Source organism: Sinocyclocheilus rhinocerous, unplaced genomic scaffold, assembly GCF_001515625.1.
Source record: "Sinocyclocheilus rhinocerous isolate Xijiao unplaced genomic scaffold, SAMN03320098_v1.1 scaffold861, whole genome shotgun sequence".
NCBI lineage: Eukaryota > Metazoa > Chordata > Actinopteri > Cypriniformes > Cyprinidae > Sinocyclocheilus > Sinocyclocheilus rhinocerous.
Genome location: NW_015640043.1, coordinates 1,311,448 through 1,332,301, shown reverse-complemented (window position 1 = coordinate 1,332,301; position 20,854 = coordinate 1,311,448). Strand labels below are relative to the sequence as shown.

The following is a 20,854-nucleotide window of genomic DNA, read 5'->3' as shown; positions in this document are numbered from 1 at the left end:
GGGTAGTAACCCAACCGCTGGGTCAAAACAACCCAATTGCTGGGTTTGTCCCTATTTTACCCAGCGCTGGGTTGTATTTAACCCAGCATTTTTTAGAGTGTAACGTTAATAGAATGTTTTTTCAAAGTTATCTGGTGTTTCTCAAAATTTTAGCATGGAACGTTCATGGAACATTTCGGCTAATGAATTCTGTTAGTCTGACAGGTTTTTATGTAATTTCAGGAAAACTGCATTTCTTACACTCTAAAAAATGCTGGGTTATATTTAACCCAGCATTTTTTAGTGTATATTTGAGACTCAAAAGGTTTTGTAAACTGGAAAATATGTAGTTACTTTTTTACAGTGTACTTGTTTGAGAACATGCAGGGAACATTAAAAAAATGACATTTCCATAATGTTTTCACACTTATAAAATGGAATGTTCATATAACCAAGAAAAAAAAATGTTTTAAAAACATTTAAAAAACTGGACATTTTGAAAGTTAACAGAACATTTAGAAATAATGTTTTCATATTTTAATGGGAACGTTAGCAAAATGTTCTTAGAACATATTTTTGTTAGGTGGGTTGCTGTTTCGTTGTAATTATTTGTGCAGTTTACTACCATTTTCTGAGTGAAAATTGTTTCAAAGTAAATCCTACACCAATTTTTTTTGTTCAATGCAGTCACTCCTCACAGTCATATCACTCATTCCTCAGGCTGCATTCATCTCTGATTAATCTGAATGTGATCAAACTGTACATAATAGCGTGATGAACTGATAATGCTGCATTTTGCGCTCAGTCTCTGTTTTTGTTGTTGTTTTGTCCTTTATTTGATGTCCTACATTGATTTACATGATCATTCCTGTGATTTATTTTGTATAGATGAGAGCGTGAAGCTGCAGGGCAGGCAGCGCAGCCACCTGATCCCATGACTCTGGACATGGATGCGGTCCTGTCAGACTTTGTTCGGTCCACAGGGGCAGAACCGGGTCTGGCACGAGATCTGCTGGAAGGTATGAGACCTGATCTGCACTTCTTTTTTCTCTTTTTTAAAAAAGATGCTCTAGTACTGGAGGTTAATTTTGTTCAGATGTCTGGTTTTGTGTATTGCTGGTTATTTGTTCTTGTAGACACCCAATGTTACATTTAAGGCTGATGATACTTCATTTAAGAGCTCCAAAAGTATTCGGCTTGGTCTCTGTGAACATGATCCACTAATGTTTGACAGCCACTCCAAATACTTTTGTTCTGTCACAGAATATCAATTGCTGCATGTGTTTGTATATATATTTAGTACAATATATTATTTTGTAGTTATTTGTGGATGTTTCTGGAGTTGTTTAATTGTAATTTGTATATATATATATATATATATATATAATCTTGTATTGCTGCGAATGTAATTCTCAATGTGTCAATGGTGCTTTGGGTTTTCAGCCCTCATGCTGAGTTTGCTTTCAGTCCATTAATGACTATATTAACGGCGGCAAATGTATAATAGTATGTCAGCTATATTATGTGCAGTAATTTATAGCAGCGCTGTAAAAAGTGTGCATCTGTTGCCTTTGGAAGACAGTATTTGACACAGTATCTAATATTTGATATAAGGCACCATGACAGATTTTTTGTTGTTGTTGTTGTTATTATTATTATTATTATTTGTATATAGGCTGCATATATTTCATCAAAAATAAAATAAAAATAAATAATTTTGTAATTTTGTGAAATATTATTACATTTTATAATCTGTTAAATTATATAATAACAATATATGTGAATATTTTTTAAAATGTAATTTATTCCTGTGATGCAAAGCTTTACTCCAGTCTTCAGTGTCGCATGATCCTTCAGAAATCATTCAAACATGCTGATTTTTATTTTCAAAACAGTTGTGCAGCTTATAATTTTTGTGGAAACCATTTTTTAGGATTATTTAATGAACAGAAAGTTGAAAAGAATAGCATTTCTTTGGAATAGCAAACATTATAAGTGTCTTTACTGTAAATTTTGATCAATTTAATGCACCCTTGCTGAATAGAGTCTTAATTAAAAAAAAACACACACACATTACTGACCCCAAACTTAGTACAAACTTAAAGTTATGTATGATGAATATATGCTGTATTTATACAAGTATATAATCGCTTTAAATCTATATAAATTAAAAGAGTCATTTGAATTTGATTTCTTATGATATGACCTCTTCAAAAGTAGTTTTGTTGGTATTACTGTACATCATATAGTAAGGTAAACTGCTGAACTTTACTAGATTTACAGTGCTGCTGGGACAGTTGTGTAGGATACGTGTCTCTGCTTTTGTTTGTCTGTGTGCCTAGGCTTGATTTTTGTCCCATGTGTGCTTACATGGGGTTTATGGTTCAGTCAAGCGCAAAATGCACTGTCAAATACAGTGGCTCTGTGCTTGAGATTTAATTCAGGCTAGGTTGTTTTCTCCAGTCTAATGAGTCGATGTACAGCTTCTCTATTCATGATTTCTATTGTAGTAACTTTAGTTTAAGTCCGAGCGCAGTGTGCTTAGACCTGTCTTTTAACTCTAGTCCCTTTTGGCTTGTTGATGGCGCTTACGACTCGTTCCAGACTCACTTGAAGGTCTCGAGAGTTTTGGTTTTTGCTGCGATAAGGGTTTTGTGCTGGTCTTCTGCTCTGATTGGCAGCAGGGAGGGCCTGCCACGCTGGGCGGCAGGGCAGATTTAGGGCCCGTGTGATGGCTTTACGACCAGGCTCTCCACAGGAGGCCTTTGTGCCCATTGAGTGGAACATTGAGGAGTGGAGGGCCACAAGTGCAGTTTGTCCTGAGGAGACGGGCCAGAGAGAGAGTGAAAGACATATCGACAAACAAAAAGTCAAGGCCGAGGGGAGAGAAATATTCCCTCTATAGAAAAGAATAGGACGGAGAATAGAGCCAGCAGAAGAAAAGAAGTGCACCCTTTTCAGAAACGATGTACAAAAAAGAATAAGAGAGTTAAAAATGTCCTTCAAAAATGAAGGAGAAGTGTGTTACAGTCCTACCTAGACAGCATTATAGACAGTATCAATTATAAATCACATTATATGATGATGATGATGATGATGATTATTATATATTAACATTTTCAGATTTATTCATTTTGATGTCATCTCATCTCATGTTATCACTAAATTGTATTATACTATTATTTATTTATATTTTATTTGTACTATAATATTATTTATTTATAAATAAATGATACTATTATTTGAATAGTATTATTTATAAATTATTACCATCATTAAATTGTACTATACGATTGTTTATTTATTTGTTTATCTAATATGTAGTTTAAGTAGTACAACAATCTAAATTATTATAATTTAAAATGTGCTATAATATATCATTTAAAAGAAATAAATTATTTATTTACTTATAAATTATTATATCATTTTCAAATTTTAACATTCAAGCATTATTATTTATGTAATTCAGTCTAGTCTGTTATCATTAAAATGTACAGTACTTTTATTTATTCATTGAATAATAATGCTTAAATGAGTCAGATTATATTATAAGTTTGAAATAAATAAATAATTGTTATACTTTATAAATTATAATACATTTAATGATAGTACATTAATTTAAAAGTTACACATATGCTCTAATTTATACAATTATGTACAATTATATATACATTTCGTAAGACAGAACAGCAAGATAGTAGAAACAATAAGAGAACAATATGACTCCAGGCAGGGATGCTTTTTCCAGATGCTTTGACAACAATTTTATGACATTTCATTTTATTATGGCACTTAGGTTATAATGGGTGAATATAAGTGTACATATGTACCCAAACACACACCAGCTTCAGCTAGAGCCTCACTCAGCATCAGCTACAGTAGGAGGCTGTTCAGCTGCATGTGTTGTCCTCACCTGCCTGTCCAAGGCCACCTCACAGCCCAGAGCTGTGCACATCGTCACAAGATGATATTATCACGCTGATAGAGCAGTGCTGCTTTTAACAGAATGCTGGAGTAAAGACAAACACATCCGTCTTTGCCTTGCCATCATCAGCCTGGTGATATTTCCAAGCACATGGAAAATTATTCTTGACGGTCATTTCATTAGAGCACAAATATAACTTAAAATGTCTTACTATAAATTTATATTTTTTATTTATTTGCATGGTATTTATTATTATTATTATTCGTTTGTTCGTTCGTTCATTAATTAATTAATTATTTAATTTGATCTATTTATAAATTATTATAACTTTTATATTATTATATTATATTAACATTATTTAATCAGTATTATTCATTTAATTTAATAGCATGTTAATAACTGTTCATATTAATTAATAATGAATTATTATTAATAATTAATAATGTATTGCAATTAAATTAGACCAATAATTTATTTACTAAGTTATAACATTTTCAGAATTATTTAAGCATTAATATTGATTTCATTTAGTCCCATAGTAAACATTAAATTGTATAGTAATTTATTTATTTTTATTTATAAATCACATTATACTAATTATTATGTATAAACTATTAAAACATTTAAAGATTTTTAAGCAGTATTTAAGCAGTAATATTCATTTAATCTCATATGTCAATATATATTAATATAAATTGTTTTATTTATTTATTTATTTATCTAGGTTATGTATTATAATCCTATACATTTAGTAATTTGTATAATATACTTTTTGTAAGTATATAATTTATTTACTTATAAAATGTTTGCATTTAAGCATTATATAATCCACAAGTAATCCACACCACTCCAGTCCATCAATTAACATCTTGTGAAGTCCATAATCCATAATAACACTTCATCCAGTGGAAAAGTCCATCCTCTGTTTTCCTCTCGCATCAAAATTCACCAACATATGTGTTTAGAACTAATTTGGACTGTTTTCGCTTGTAAATAGTGCTTGAACTGTGCTAATTTCTCTCCTGATTCAGACGAGACAACTTTTTCACTGGAGAAAGTGATATTATGGACAAAGGACTCGTATTTTAGCTGGAATCAATGGTTTGAAGTAAAAAAAAAAAAAACTTTCATTTCATTTTAATTTCCACAGATATCCAGAGGACAAATCCAGGTGTGAAATAATAGGACCTCGTTCATGAAATGCAAGCATACATTTCTGTAAATACATTACATTTGAAGCAGCAATTTATATAAGAATGATTTGGGGAACCTTTCTTTTAACTACTGTAAAAATGTACTTGGGTTGGTCTTGGATTTTGTACTGACATCTATTGGTGTGGATGGTTGACAAAGCATTGCTATGCGGTTGCTACAGTTTTCGCAGAGTTTTTAGCATGTCATGAACATGCTAGGAGATTCAGAGGTGTGTTGCTTGTCTAATACTACAAAACTAATATATATTCACAACAAATATCTTACTCATTCACTTTGACAAGACAAACAGCTGGAGCTCTTTGAGAACTAAACTTCTCACTGATCATTTCACCCACCAAACCACACAAAACTGCTCTCAGATCAGATCAAAGATCTGCCACAAGGCTCAAATGATCCCCAGCCTTGTGTTTAGGTCTGATTGACTGATAGATGGTGGCAGGGGAAGGATGTGTCCCCGGTTGTCAGTGCCACTCATCATTAACACGTCATCCCACCTGGCTGTTGTTGCTGTCTGTCTCCCGCCTCCATCGGCTCCCTGCGGATCCACCGTCACAGAAGCTGTTGTGGAAAGCTGAGTGGGAAGGGCCTTAGCGTTTCATCTCAGGAACAGGCCCTTTGTGCGGTTAGAGGTGTTCTGGGAAAAATGACTCAGCTGACACTGGCAGACATTTTGGTATGAGCCTTGTGCTCTATTCAGTCACTGCTGTGATTGAGAGATGACATTTCCATGACATGGCAATTCCACTTTTAGGATTAAAGACCCATTACGAAAAGCTAAAAGTCTTAAGTCGTGTCATTGATGAAGCTTTATTTGTGGTTTGCGAGGGGTGTACTGTCCCCCTCTAAAGGACTGATAAGGTATCGCAACTACTACTAGCATTGTTTCTGCAGTATACTGTGCATGCACATTTTCTGTATTCATATGTTGCACACTACTGTTCGAAACATTTGTTGTTGAATAATATGTTGTTTCACATATTGTACTAGTGGAATACAGTGTATAGTGTACAGTATTCAGTATGTAGTCAGCCTACACTCTAAAAAATGCTGGGTTAAATATAACCCAGCGCTGGGTTAAAAAGGGACAAACCCAGCTATTGGGTTGTTTGACCCAGCGGTTGGGTTCAAAACAACCCAACCGCTGGGTCAAAACAACCCAATAGCTGGGCCAAAACAACCCAATAGCTGGGCCAAAACAACCCAATAGCTGGGTTTGTCCCTTTTTAACCCAGCGCTGGGTTATATTTAACCCAGCATTTTTTAGAGTGTACAGTAAGCTTTTAATTTCAGAAACAAAAATGGCTATTGTCTCTGTGAGATATTTAACATGTTGTCCCTTCACATCTCATGGGTAATTGAATACAATGTCACTCTCCTCAACGTAAATAAAACAGAGCAGCTGATTAACGGGAAAAGAAGTTTAATTACTGAAAGAACATCTTGCATCTTGCTGAAGAACTCTGAATGTCTTCGTTCATTAGCAAAGACACAGAAAAGCACCAAATTAGAGTCAGTTGTCCAGTTTCATTCTTCACCTGCTCGATTTGTTATTTGAACAACAGGCAAGGAAACTGGTTGCAGCGAGCTAACTTTGAATTGTGAAAATAAAAATAAATAAACGTACATTTGTATAATATGCAATTATGAATAAAAACACATTGTACAAAGATATATAAATACAGTATATCTGGAATATCTGGAATCAGTTCAATATCATTATGGAATATAGCTGATTTTTAAAATTGGACAGGGTGGGGTTTTTTTTCTTTTTCTTTAAAACCCTGCTAACCTTTGGCCATCAAAACTCCCATGGGTACTTGCTTAGTTAAATTAGGTGTTTGACCACGTTTGCAAACGGAAAAACTCTTGCAGCTCTGGAATTTAAAAACACTGACCTAAGATGAAAAGAATTTCTACTTCAGAAATGATTGAAATATTTTATATTTATGTGGTCTGAATGTATCAACAATATGTGATAATGTCCGCAAAATCCCATTGTACATCTAAAGGACAGACAGAGGAGGGGAAGTCAACAGGAAACTGCCTTCAGCACATTGATTGAGACCCATAATGCTTAGCAATCTGCGAAACGCATGTATCAGAGGTGCTGAGCGGTCATTCGATTAAGCCTTAAAATGTCTTTTAAAATGTCTGGCTGGTCAAAGGATGCACAAATCCATAGACTACAATGAGATTTGTATTGTTTGATGTGGTTATACATAGGCTACAGGAAGAATGTAATAACTCTGTTCAGACTGACCGATGAGAGCCAGTTAGAAATAAAATGGATGCTAGGTTTCAAATGATTACAGAATTTTTTTGTGTTACATTTAAATTTAAGTGTCCAAAAAGGTTTGATCATTAAAGAAATAGTTGCTGAAAATTTACTCCATTTGTCCAAGATGTAGAAGTGCTTGTTTCTTCATAGGAACAGATTTGGAGAAATATAGCATTAAATCACTTGCTCAACAATGGATCCTCTGCAGTGAGTGGGTGCCGTCAGAATGAGAGTCCAGCTGATAAAAACAACACAATAATCCATGCGACTCCAGTCCATTAATAAATGTCTTGTGACATAAAAAGCTGCATGTTTGTAAGACACAAATCCAGCATTAAGGCGTTTTTAACTTCAAACGTGTCCTTTATCCATAATATTGCTTCCTCCAATGAAAAAGTCATCTCGTCTGAATCAGGAGAGAAATATGCACAGATCAAGCACTGTTTATGAGCGAAAACAGTCCAAAACAGTTCTAAACAAATGTCGGTGGATTTTAATGTGACAACAGGGGATGGACTTTTCCACTGGAGGACGTTAGAATGCCTTAGTGATGGATTTGTGTTACAAACGCGCAGCTTTTCACTTCACAAGATGTTAATGGATGGACTGGAGTGGTGTGGATTATTGTGATGTTTTTATCAGCTGTTTGGACTCTCATTCTGACGTTAAATTCTAGGTATTAAAATCTAGGGATATAGTACATTATTTAATGTTATAAAATAAATTGTACATTATGTTGGTGATTTCAGGCTTTACTATCTTTGCAGAGACATTTGTTTTCCACAGCATAGGCAAAACACACACAGGCTGCATGCATCTCTCTGTAGATGGTTAGACCGACCTGTTTCTTTGATCCCTGCAAGGCCTTCAGGTTACAGAGATAAGACAGTCGCTGGAGGACATGGAAGCAGCTGTGTGTGTGTAGGAGTCTTTAGGTGACTGTCATTTCACATTAGAGGGTTTGGCTTCTCTGTCTTTCCTGTGAATTTCCTCCCATTTTACTTGGTATGAACTTTTTCTCTATCTGTAGACAAAATGAACTGAGCCAAAAACAAATCCTTATAGTTTTTTCATCAAATTGTCAAAAAAGCACAAGCGTTTTGTCCCTCTTTATTATCAGTCTTGATGTGAAGTAGAACTCCATTGTTTAGGGTTTGATGTGAACTGTAAGCATTTTGTGGCACTCGTGTTGGCAGGTGTTGTAATTGGGATTAGATTGAAAAGCCTTATGGGAGTTGGCAGGTGCACTCAAAGAGTAGCTCGGTGAAATGAAAGAGGAAGCCTGGGCCATGTTCATTAACAATGACCTCCTATTTAGTGGGCATGGAAACATTGTTGAAACTTAATTTTTGGCCTAAGCAAGATAAGTATTATGTATTATATTATTATAGTGTTTTGATGTCTGATTTCGCTTCCTGTTTCCTTGTAAAATAGTGGGCATCATATTATTTATCAGTGTTAACAAAGAAATAATTATTGGATATTTGGTGCACAGCATTGTTTTGAGAGCATGTCTGCGATTACCTTTTAGTTTTTAACAAACTATGATCCTGAGGGGGGTGATAGAGTTTATACGTATGTAGCATGTGCTGTTGTTAAGTTACATAGTTACAAACATGTTGACAATTTAATTAACTTTAACTTTTCCAGCAAGATTATTTTCTCTCCTCCTCTGCCATGACAGTTTTCAGTTTGAAAACGACAGTTGACGCTAAAGCATTAGCATATTCTCACCATGTATCATGAATTGTGTTGTTTGTGGTGGACCAGGTAAAAACTGGGACCTGAGCGCCGCTCTCAACGACTATGAGCAGCTCCGGCAGGTTCACACTGCCAACCTGCCCCACGTCTTCAATGAGGGCCGCTACTACAAGCAGCCGGAGCATAGCAGTACCCCGCAGCACATCAGCAAGCCTGAGCAATGCCCCCAGAAACAAGAGGACAACACTCAGGGTAAGCAAAGCTCTCTAACAGCTCGTCCTGTTGAGATTTATTGTTGTGTTTTCTCTATATTTTCTCCTATACCAGTTTAAAGTTGGCATGAAATGAAAATTCATGTCCTATATTTTCTTCTTTTTCAATAATCCATTTCACTCGGATGTATGCTACAATATGGATCTGTTGCTATTCCATTTTACCATAATTGTAACATGCAAAGAAATGAACAAGTATACTGTAAGTTAGACATTTGTTGGCTGATTTCCCTGAGAATCCCAGTCAGTCCAAGAACAACAACATTGGCTAAACCAGTGGTGTGAGTGTGGGGTGGAGCTATCTGTTTTTCTGACCAATGAATGCAGTTTGGTGACACTAGTGTCACAAAGATGACCCCCTTCACTTTTCAGTTGATAATAAAACAATTTTGTGTAGTATCATGTCATATTAGCATTCAAGACAATATAAATAGTCAGTATTAAAGGGGTCATATGATGTTGCTAAAAAGAACATTATTTTGTGTATTTGGTGTAATGAAATGTGTTTATGCGGTTTAAGGTTCAAAAAACACATCACGGTGAAAGCCGATCCGGCGATTGACAGCGCGAAGTTGATGTTATTCCTTAGCGACCAGCACGGATCAGCTCTAGGCATGACAAAGCCGATATCTTCCTCTTTTGGAAGGCCAAACAAAGTAGTTTCGCTTTCACAATGAAACACACAGCATATCCACAACATGGCGGCGGCGGCAACAATACTACAGCTAGAATAAAAGTTACGCCTTCTTTCTTTGCGTGAACATTTGGGCGGTGTTATGCAAATCTTCCCACATAGTGATGTAGACATGTGTGGGCGTGTTAGAACGAGCCGTTTTAGGCAGGCGTGGTTGACTCTTAACTTTTATAAAGAATATCTCTTTGGATTTGAGACTTTAGTCTTTGCAACTTTACAGATCTTCTTTATGTACCAAGAGCTTGTAACACTCCAAAGAGAAAGGAAAAATTTAAATCGCATCATATGACCCCTTTAATGCATTTAAATTATTTCATGTCATTTTTCAGATTGAAAAAGCATATTTTGGGGAAAATAATATAGGGTGGGGCTTAATTTTATTTACTGGTATTTGATTGAATCCTGAAAAGTACTTCTGCAAAATATTATTGGTAAAAAAAAATTCTTGCCCACGTGGACTTTGTTACATCAGAAGGAAAAAAAGTAGAGGAGGAGAAAGTTATTACATTTACAAAAGTTTAATAATCGTTTTTTGTTTTGTTTTTTTAATGAAAAAAAAAAGGTTTTTTAATAATTAGCATATTTTCTTATTTAAAAAAAATTGATTGATTGATTGATTGATTGATTGATTGAATGTCATATTGTGCAGTAGTGATTAACATTAAAAGAACCGGAACATTTGTTAAGAAAGGAAATATGGTTGAAATATTTATAAATAATTAGATTTTTCTTTTCTCTCTCTCTCTCTCTCTCTCTCTCTCTCTCTCTTCCAGAGAAGCGTCTGTCCCGGGGCATTTCCCATGCCAGCTCTGCCATCATGTCTCTGGCCCGGCTGCAGGTGTCAGGGGATTGTGCCAGGGAGCAGTTCCCCCTGGAGATGCCCATCTACACATTCCAGCTGCCCGACCTGAGCGTGTACAGCGAGGACTTCCGCAGTTTCATTGAGCGTGACCTCATTGAGCAATCCACCATGGTGGCCCTGGAGCAGGCCGGTGAGCGCCAAACGCTGCTCTCAGATCAGTGGTGGAGTGAATCCCAGGCCTAAAACACAGATTTATGATCAGTACTACTGTCAGCTTAGATTGCATAAAACTCGATTGCTAGAGTCAACACAATACAGCAGTAACAATTAAACTAATCCCTCATCTTGAATCAACAGCAAAGCCAAGTGAACTGAATACAGACCTGCACTTCCCATACAACAAAGCTCTTGATAACACCAAAATGTAACATTTTAAAGAATAGTTCACCCCAAAAAAAAAATCTATCTATCTATCTATCTATCTATCTGTCTGTCTGTCTGTCTATCTATCTGTTCATTCAGTCATGCTCCTTCATTGCTCATTAATGTTTAGTAAAATATTTATAATAATAAAATAATAATAAAATATTTTTGTCCTCCAAATTTAAGTCTTGTAGTACAATCAAAAAATAAATAAATTAAATTAAATTAAATTAAATAAATAAATAAAAACAGTCAATATCCTAGAGAGTAGACCCCATTGACAAAGGTTGTCAAAGTGTCAAAGGTTAGGAAAGGTTAGTTGAGATTAGTAGTTAGTAGTAACGGTAATACTAATTTATTATGATAATTTAAATTAATATAAAACTTAGCATATTTTTATATTTAATTATTATTATTATTATTATTATTATTATTATTATTTAAAATCTGTATTTATAAAAACTTACCTTGATTTGTTTTTCTTTTTAAAATATGATTAAGATGTGATTAAGAAAATTATATTTAAATTTTCTTGGTAGTTACACCACATGACATTTTTAGAGTTATTAAATTTTATCTTTTGCTGAAAGTGATATAAAACCATTTGAAACCAACATGAATTCAAAGCTTCTAAGAATGGCACATGTGTTTTAAACTACATTTAAACTAGATTGTTAATTATCAAAAGATCAAGTATTGCAAGGACGCAATTCCAGTCTGTGCAAGCTAAATACTATAGCGAAATGCTAACAGGTTGGACATGGCCTCAGGGCTTTGGAAATGCTTTTGGACTGTGGGAGGAAGACCCTATCCCAAGGGAGGGCAGAGGGGCTGAGGCGCTGATGTTCACCCGCGGTGAGCTTCGCCAGCTCCAGAGAAAAGAGTGGGCGAATGGTCAATGCCCAGTTCAAACCGCCTCAGGGCCGAGAGCTGCAGAAGACTGCTTATTCTTCCAGTGCATGCCAGGAAAAAAGCTATGCTTAGTGAGCTACGCATTATAACTAAGCTAAACACATTTTCGTATAAATAAACGTATTTTCGATTCAGGGCCCAAAATGAACAGAAAAATCACAATCGACCAATGCTAGGACAATCACAAACCACCAAATAGGGCCTGTGATGATTAAATAAAGATCATTGGCAGTATGACTAGTAACTTTTTAAGATTTAAGATTGATTTTGGTTTTCGAGAGTGCGATGGGATGTTGGATGGAGTTAATTAGTCCATGTTTGAGTAATGTCAGTGTGTTTAAACTGTTCTGTAGGTCGTTTAAACTGGTGGTCCACCATGTGCACCAGCTGTAAGAAGCTACTACCGTTAGCGACAACAGGAGACGGCAACTGTCTTCTGCATGCAGCTTCTTTAGGTGAGACTTTAAGAATTCACTTTCATGTATTATACGAACACCTGCAACATCTGGACAAAAGAGAAGCATTCATTTTCAGATTTCATGTGATGTTCCTTTCAATAGAAACACTTCACTGTTGTATGTTTCTCTCTAATATGGTGTCGTGTGTCTGGCTATTCGTGTTTTCCAGGAATGTGGGGCTTCCATGACCGGGATCTGGTGCTGCGGAAGAGTCTGTATGCCATGATGAAGAGCGGAGCGGAGAGAGAAGCTCTGAAGAGGAGGTGGAGGTGGCAACAGACTCAACAGAACAAAGAGGTTGGTAGCTAACACGCAAATCATACTCAGTTTTGGTGTGAATGTTTACCGAATGCATGTAGCCAAATGCACCGCCTTTCAATGTATACTCCATTTGATAGCATGCAAGGACATGTTTCAACCTATGTGCACTAAAAAGTTCAATCTTGGTCCTTTAATCTTGTTCTAGTGTTTGAGCTACTTCTCTCCAGAAGTTATGGGCGATAAAAGTATATTTGTACTCTTTTTAACTGGAGTTGTGTGTATCTCTAAACCCACTCACGCAAGTACACAACATGGGCGTCTATTGTTGTTGCTTCTCAAATAGCTTGTTGTCGTTTCGTCTTATTCTTTTAATTTTTTATTGTGAAACAACAGACCAGTGTCGCCACTTTGTGGACAAACTACGGTAATGGTGCAAAAGAATTCAAGTTGCATGTGCGAGAAAAATCTGGCTCGCGCATGTACAGTACTCATATACTATGCTGATGATTACATTTATATCATGCACACTCTATGTATAAACTAACATACACTTTGGGCTTTAGAAAACGTATAAAAATCATGGAAAACTAAGGAAATCAGTTAGCATTAAGGTTCACTATCACTGTTATCATTTTCACGGTTTCTTCTGTTCTAAATCACTTATGTTTCTGTTAAGACGATCGAAAGATGTAAAAGTAGAAACGTAATCAACTTCCTTGACCTAATTATTTTGCCATTTTGTAACTACCCTACTAAGTTTTAGCATCTGTTTTAGCATGTTAGCGTCTGTTACACAATTACTCAAACATACCAAAAATACTGTTTTGATATTTAAACTTCAAAACATATACTTACTACACTATTGTTTCAAGCTTAAATGTTAACAACCTATTCTTCTACTAGCTTAAGACAGGTAAACTATAGCTTGACATTATTATAGACAGTGGGGGGCAGAATCAGATTAACATAGCTGAATGCAGCATCCCTGAGTATCTGTGTGAATGCTTTTCTAAAGGCGAAGAGAATGCGTGAAAAAGACATTTGTATCCACCCGTCCTCTTTCTATGTCTTTCCTCAGGCAATTTTTCTATCTCCACCACTCCATCCATCAAATAAACCATGGAGACTTATCTCTCCATTACTGCATTATGTCTGTTAGATATATTGCACAAAGATAATGCCTAATCTTTTGATAAGCACTACTGGAAAGAAAAGTCAGTGGTCTCAAGTAAAACTGTAACAAAAAAGTGCTCTATTTCCTATACACATTTGAGCTACTCTAGTGTCAAACTGGTAAAATGAAGTCAACATGATAAGTTTTACCAAATTATAGTGTTCTGGCTGGTGTTTTAAGGATGGTTGGAAGAGTACTCACACATAGCAGGGTCCAAAAGTCTGAGACCATACGGAATACATTTGAACGTAATTTTTTTTTTTTTTTTAAGTATTAGACTATAAGAGAATTTTTCTACAAAGGGTTTTTTTTTTTTTTTTTTTGGCGCATAGATAAACTACCGATTTCCTCACTATACTAAACAGCAGCAATGCATGTTATGCTAATACTGTATTTATGGTAGTTTTGGTTCATGTTTATGCATGTTTCTTTTTAGTCCTCAATTTGTTTCCTTAGCTGCCTACTTAAACGCAATTAAGGAAACAAATCAAGGACTAAAGAGGTTTGACCTACTTTTTATTTTTATTTTATTTTATTATTATTTAGCAGTTTTGTAACTTTTAGCTACCACGTTAGCATCTTTTACACAATTTCTAAAACATACTGTTTTTATTTATTTCTATATTAAAACTGTCCTAATAAACTACGTAGAACTGTTATGCTAATGTGGTGTTCGCTGTAGTTTTGGTTCATGTTTACATAGGCATGTTTCTTTTTAGTCCTCGATTTGTTTCTTTAGGTGCCTACTTAGATATTAAAAGCACAATATGCACTTCCTTCAAGTAGTTTGGTTAGAATCCGTCTGCCAAGTGTTGTAAAGCATAAACATTAGCCTGCAGTTCATTATGGCTCTCCCCATAAACACCTCTGCAGATTAGCTTGTGCGTTTCCTCCACAGCTTTTAGCGTAAGAGCTTATTGCTGTAACAGCATACCGGAGGACAGGAAATCAGCATTGTGATCGATAGCAAATCCTTGAATTCTTTATTAGCTGCACTGTTTTCATTGTCCTGAAGGCCCGGAGCTCTTGAATCAGCTTCTGCTGAACGAGTATCAGTGATTAAAGTCTTTTGGAACGAGTGGGTGTGGATGGAAATGTTTGTGTGAGAGGTGGAGGAGAGTGAACGAGTGGGTGTGTTTCCTATAGAACTTGTGCATATTGAGATAAAACAGGCTATAAAACTGAAAAAAGTGCATGTGCACTGTTGTGCATGTGCACATTGTTATTGTTCATTTTTATTATTTCTTGAGTTTAATGGGTTTTCAATAAATAAGAAGTATTAGGCTAATTTATAATATGAGCTCTGGCGGTTTTAGACGGGTGTGATGGATATAAAATAGGACATCTCTGGTGTAATATCAAGTGAAAATGTTGCAAGTAATGTTGTGGGAAACGCTGTAAATCAGCGATATTTTCTCTCTCTCTGTAGTCGGGGCTGGTGTACACCGAGGAGGAATGGGAGAGAGAGTGGAACGAATTGCTGAAGCTGGCCTCCAGTGAGCCGCGCACACACTTTAGCAAGAACGGCAACTCCAGCGGAGGGTAATGCTCACCCACACACCCTCACATACAAACAGTTACATCTTGTTATGTCATATTTGGTTGTCTTTCCATTCCCACCTACTGTATAGATGTTTAACTACAAACACTTCCTCCTATGCAAATTGTGTAACCATTTACAACAATAGGTTTACAATGAATGCTACATAATAAAAAAAATAAAAACCTTCATATCAGCTTCCTACGCACGTTTACCAATCATAACAGTAACACACACATACACACGTTACTATATATACTATATATGTACATTTTGCAAGGCATTAATCAGTATGTCACAGGTGATGTGTAATAATTTCCACTTCAAAGTTCAAAGTTTGAAAAAAAAAAAATGGAATCAAATTGATGGCAAACTATGGGATGTCCCAGTATGTCCAGCTAGCTACAGTTCCCACAGACCCACTCACACTGCACTCAGACTGCCATTAGAGGCCACTAGAGATCAACTCCATCCAGTAGCCTCACTTAACACATGACCTTTAGATGGACACTATGCCATTAGCCACAACACAAAGAATCCATCAAGAACCTTCTTTTGCAATACGGGGGACTGGTATAATGCATGGAGAAGAATGCAATGAAGTTGAGCTTATTTGTAGTTGAAAAATCGCTTGGTGTTCATTTAAATGTGTGACACTGCCATCTAGTGGCAGTAGTTGGAGTGTTACTTTATATTTGGCTTCATTCAGAATAGCATACTGCCATACTGCGACTCTCCCATTTCCAGTGGGAGAAATAGACAAAACGTAGTATGCTGATGTTTTATTGATTTTTTTTTTAATCGGCTGCAAAAAAACATTTTACACTAATAGGATTTTTTTTGTGAATTTATTTTAAATATTAATTGTTTAAAATTCTAAATTATTAAAGAGATAGTATACCTAAAAAAATCATAATTCTATTATCATTTACTCAATCTCATGTCTTTCCAAACCTGTGTGACTTTCTTCTACAGAACACACACACAAAAAGATATTTCGAAAAATATATTTGGCCATACAATGAAAATCATGAAAATAATGGCCAACGCAGTGTTACTTTAATATTATTTATATACTATTATAGTTTTTATTAACATTTTTTTATATTTATATTTTAGTTTTCATTTTTGTTTAATTCATGTTTAATTTTTTATATTTTTTTATATGCTGTAGTGATTTTTATTAGTTTTTTGTTTTGTATTTATTTTTATTTGAGCTTTAGTTTTGTTTCATTTACTAATTTTAGTACTTCAAAGTTATTCCTATTCCATTTTTTTATTTTATTTTAGCTTTACTTCAATTAACAAAAATATTTTGTTTTAGTTAATGATAGCAGTTTTTGGACCTCAACATTCTTCAAAATTTGTGTTCTGCAGAAGAAAGAAACTCGTACAGGTTTGGAACAATTTGAGAGCGAGGAAAGTTTTGGGTGAACTATTCATTTATTTTCCAAGATGATAACAACAAAGTAGTATTATTATATTTTGTTACAAATTATGTTTGAAGCATTTATCGTTGTTATTATATGCTGTTTTTATATTAAAAGTAGTATCCAGTATATACTGTGTAATGTAGTGTAGAAGCAGTATGTTTGTATTATTCCTTTCTGAATAGCCATAGTTCTGTAAGATTTGTAGTGGATTTAGAAAATACGATTCACATTTTTTTTAAATTTGGCCTGTAAATCCATAACCATGGAACTAGAAAAACTCACCTTAAATATGAAATGTGTATTTTTTCATTGTTAAAATACTTTTTCCTTTCTCAGTTTCACATGCAGAGACAAATATAAGTAAATCACTTGTAGGCTGATTCCTCTCAAAAGTGTAACTCTGGGTCTCTGTGCTGTTTTCAAAACATTTCTTTGTTGTTTGAGTATTCCGACCAGCCCAGCATGGCAACACTGGCTCAGCCAATAGCATGCATTTGGAGTGTTTGTTTGACCAATGGCAGACAGGAGGAGTGTTCGGGTTACCTGTTTGAAAACAGTCCATATTTTTGCAGTTACATTTGGTGATGCTAATGCTGCAGAACTTATTTCACCTTTAACTGAGCGTGTGTCAACCAGAACAGTTGATCTCAGGTCACAGATCAGCGTAGTGGAAACTCTGCGCAGGCAGAGAGCAGTTTGGTTTGGTTTGGTTTCTCCTCTCAGTAGTGTCAACTGTAGCGCTGCGGTCGAAAGAGTTTCGACCAAATCTTGCTTCAGGAGGAATCTTACCCTTTACCTTTAATCTGCCTTCTGAAGTCACGCTGACTGGAAGTGAAAGCATCAACCGCCAGGTCTCAGGTCATGCCTCAGAGTCTTCTGGAAAATATAGCTTCCTGTTTTTCTCAGAGCGATCACGGTTCTGTCTGCTCTCACAATAGTGAGCTATATATGAACTGGTTCCTTTTTTGACTTGTGTAAAAGAGCCAAAAGATTGAACTGTCAGTTTATTCAGGTAATAAGTGTAATATACAATGTTTAGTAAGTCTGATGCAGTATTTTAAAAGTCTAGTACAGTTTCAAAAGACAGTGTAACTTAAGGGATGCATTAATAAGCTTTGGAAAGCACAATGGAAAAAGGAAGGTTTTTATTATGTTGGACTCTCACAATATGACAAACATGTTTAGACCAGAAGCTTTTTTTTTAACTTCTGTATCAATACTGTAGGTGATATATTTAAATTTGATACTTTTAAAATGCTTTCGTGACATAATTAGGTGCAAGATGTTATATTGTTATTAGGAGTGTGACGAGATCTCGTGGCACGAGATCTCGCGAGATTCCGATGTGTCTCGCGAGATCTGACTGGTCTCGCGAGAACGTGACCATATCCTCTCGCAGACCTTTCAGATATATTTGCATTACACTGGCTCGTTCACAAGTGGTGGTATGTGAGATATTTTATGTTCACATCAGGCAAGTGGCTGCATAATAAGCGGGAAATTACGCAGTGTAGTCTTTATCCAGTCATAAAAACAGAATTCACAGTTTAACGCGGAATGTCACGGAATTTGTCAAATTTTGAATGAATTAATCAAAAGGTCTATAACGCTTCCCCGAACTTCCCTCTGCCCTGTATCTTGGTCTCTCATTGGCTGTAGGTCATCGCCGATGTAGTTTTCATTCCGAAATCATTGCACACAGCGTGATTGTGAATCGCCAACTGCTCCAGATATTTAGCATGCCAAATATTTTGCGGGCGTCGGCGACGTGTCGGCGATTCCCTCAGATCGCGTCTTTGATAATTCACACTGCGTGATTGTCACTCGCGTGAACGAGCACCGATTTGCCTCCGATTTCGGGCATTTGTCGGCGATTTCGCAAAACCTGTCGGCGAGTGAAAAATCGGGCTAAAATCGTGCAGTGTGAACTCGGCATAAAGCCTGGCTCACACTACAGGATTTTTAGCCCGATTTAGCCCCGATTTTCCCCTCCCGAGAATTGGCGCAAAAATCTTGTTGAGCACATAGATCGGTCCCAATGTTTGGCGCGGATTATCTGGTAATGTGAGGTGTTCACCGATCGAATCTTGCACCTCTCGATCTGCTCGCACACAAATCGGGGCCGCCCCGATCATATCAAACATGTTTGATATTTAGGATTTAAATCGGGATGATGACGGCTATATGATTACGTCAGTACTTTCTCAATAGCCAATGTGCCGCCGCAAAACAGCTGCTGTATGGCTCCGTTGGATAGTGGAGACGGAGGAAACTGCTGCTTGACATTTTGTAGTAACACAACTGTCTGTATAATGTGTCGAAAATGTATCACAACTGTAAGGAGAAAGAGAAGCGCTGGGGTGAAATCGCCTCAGTTTTGAACGTAGGGGTGAGTGCAGAAAGCTGCTAGCACGCTAGCTAACATATGTAAACATCACTGAAATATCAATGACGATCTGCTGCGTGAGATCACGTGAGGCGCTCCCTCTGGCATGATAATCTTAATATCTTGTAGTGTGTGACGCGCCACGATTTTCTATGTAGTGTGTGACGCGCCACGATTTTCTAATCTTGTAGTGTGTGCATGCTAAAGATTTGAGGGAAGATAATCTGCAAAGATTCTCCTTATGTGTGTGCTGCAACCAGATTTCATAATCGGTTAGGAAAACACCTGTAGTGTGAGCCCGGCTTAAGAGTCACTTCATGAGCATTTTAGCGTTTGATTTGAGTAAAACTAGCATCATATCTCATACACAGAACTGTAAAGGTATTCACAGTTTGTCCATAATATTAGGAATTTCCTCATAGGACTTTCTGCGCGAGCGCGCCCTCCGGCTTCGAGTATGATTGAAACATACACAGCACGGAATGTTTAGCACTCCGCACGCCCCTGCGTCAAAATAAAAGTCCGGTTTGATTGGAAGACATTGTGCCTATAACTATTTTTCAGTATAATGTACATAACCTACTACTACTACTACTATTAAAATGAAACAAAGATCATTTTTTAAGGAATAATCACACAAAACATTTCTTCCATGTTTTAATTTTTTGACACAACACAGAATTTCTGAGGGAAAAAAAATTCATAAGGCTACTTTAAGAAAAAAAATGAATAAATTAAGTTGTTTTATGCATTCAAATAATTAGACATGCTAAAACACAGAATTTGGTAACAATATTCTATAAATAAAAATTATAAATAATATGGTGAGAAAAAAATAAAACATTTCATAGGGTGAAAATGCATAAGTTTCATGATTTTAATTAATTAGACATGCTTTTTAATTAATTAAATTAAATTTAACTATTAAAAAGGAGTCGAGAAAAATTTAAACAAAAAATAAAAAAACGGAATCCAGAAAGATTAAAACGGAAAAAACGGAATTTGGAAAAAAATAAAATGGAATTTAGGGATTTCATAGGGCCCTAACTATCCCTCAGCCTTGCCGTGCCCCCCAGTTTCTTTTAAATGGATACATTAATCGTGTTTATTATATATTTTTTATTAAAGTGGAAATCAGTTTACTAAATAATGTAAACTTGACTGACTGCTTCACTTCCACTTTAAAGGGATATTGATGTTGTTTATTATTTATTTTTATTTATAATATTTATAATTTTTGTGCAATTACTTGCCTGTCAGTTGAGTTTGTGGCAAAACATTTAGCAGTGTTTACATGTTGTTTATTGCTGCATAAAATTAATTAAAATAGATGTTTAATTTCATAAAGTACAAGATGATTTCAAAATGCACCTACTTTTTTGCATTTTGTGTTTTTCAGTT

General features: G+C 35.7%; 1 protein-coding gene across 1 annotated transcript in view; it reads left to right on the top strand.

Annotated features, from left to right (window-relative positions):
• The window catches only part of LOC107752330 (OTU domain-containing protein 7A-like), a 75,704-nt gene that overhangs the window by 39,376 nt on the left and 15,474 nt on the right, over positions 1-20,854 (top strand). Inside the window, exons 3-8 of the mRNA XM_016568280.1 lie at positions 868-998; positions 9,168-9,350; positions 10,838-11,056; positions 12,555-12,656; positions 12,829-12,956; positions 15,524-15,636. Coding sequence (XP_016423766.1) covers positions 914-998; positions 9,168-9,350; positions 10,838-11,056; positions 12,555-12,656; positions 12,829-12,956; positions 15,524-15,636 — 830 coding nt within the window. The 5' untranslated portion in view covers positions 868-913. The remainder of the gene's footprint in view (positions 1-867; positions 999-9,167; positions 9,351-10,837; positions 11,057-12,554; positions 12,657-12,828; positions 12,957-15,523; positions 15,637-20,854) is intronic.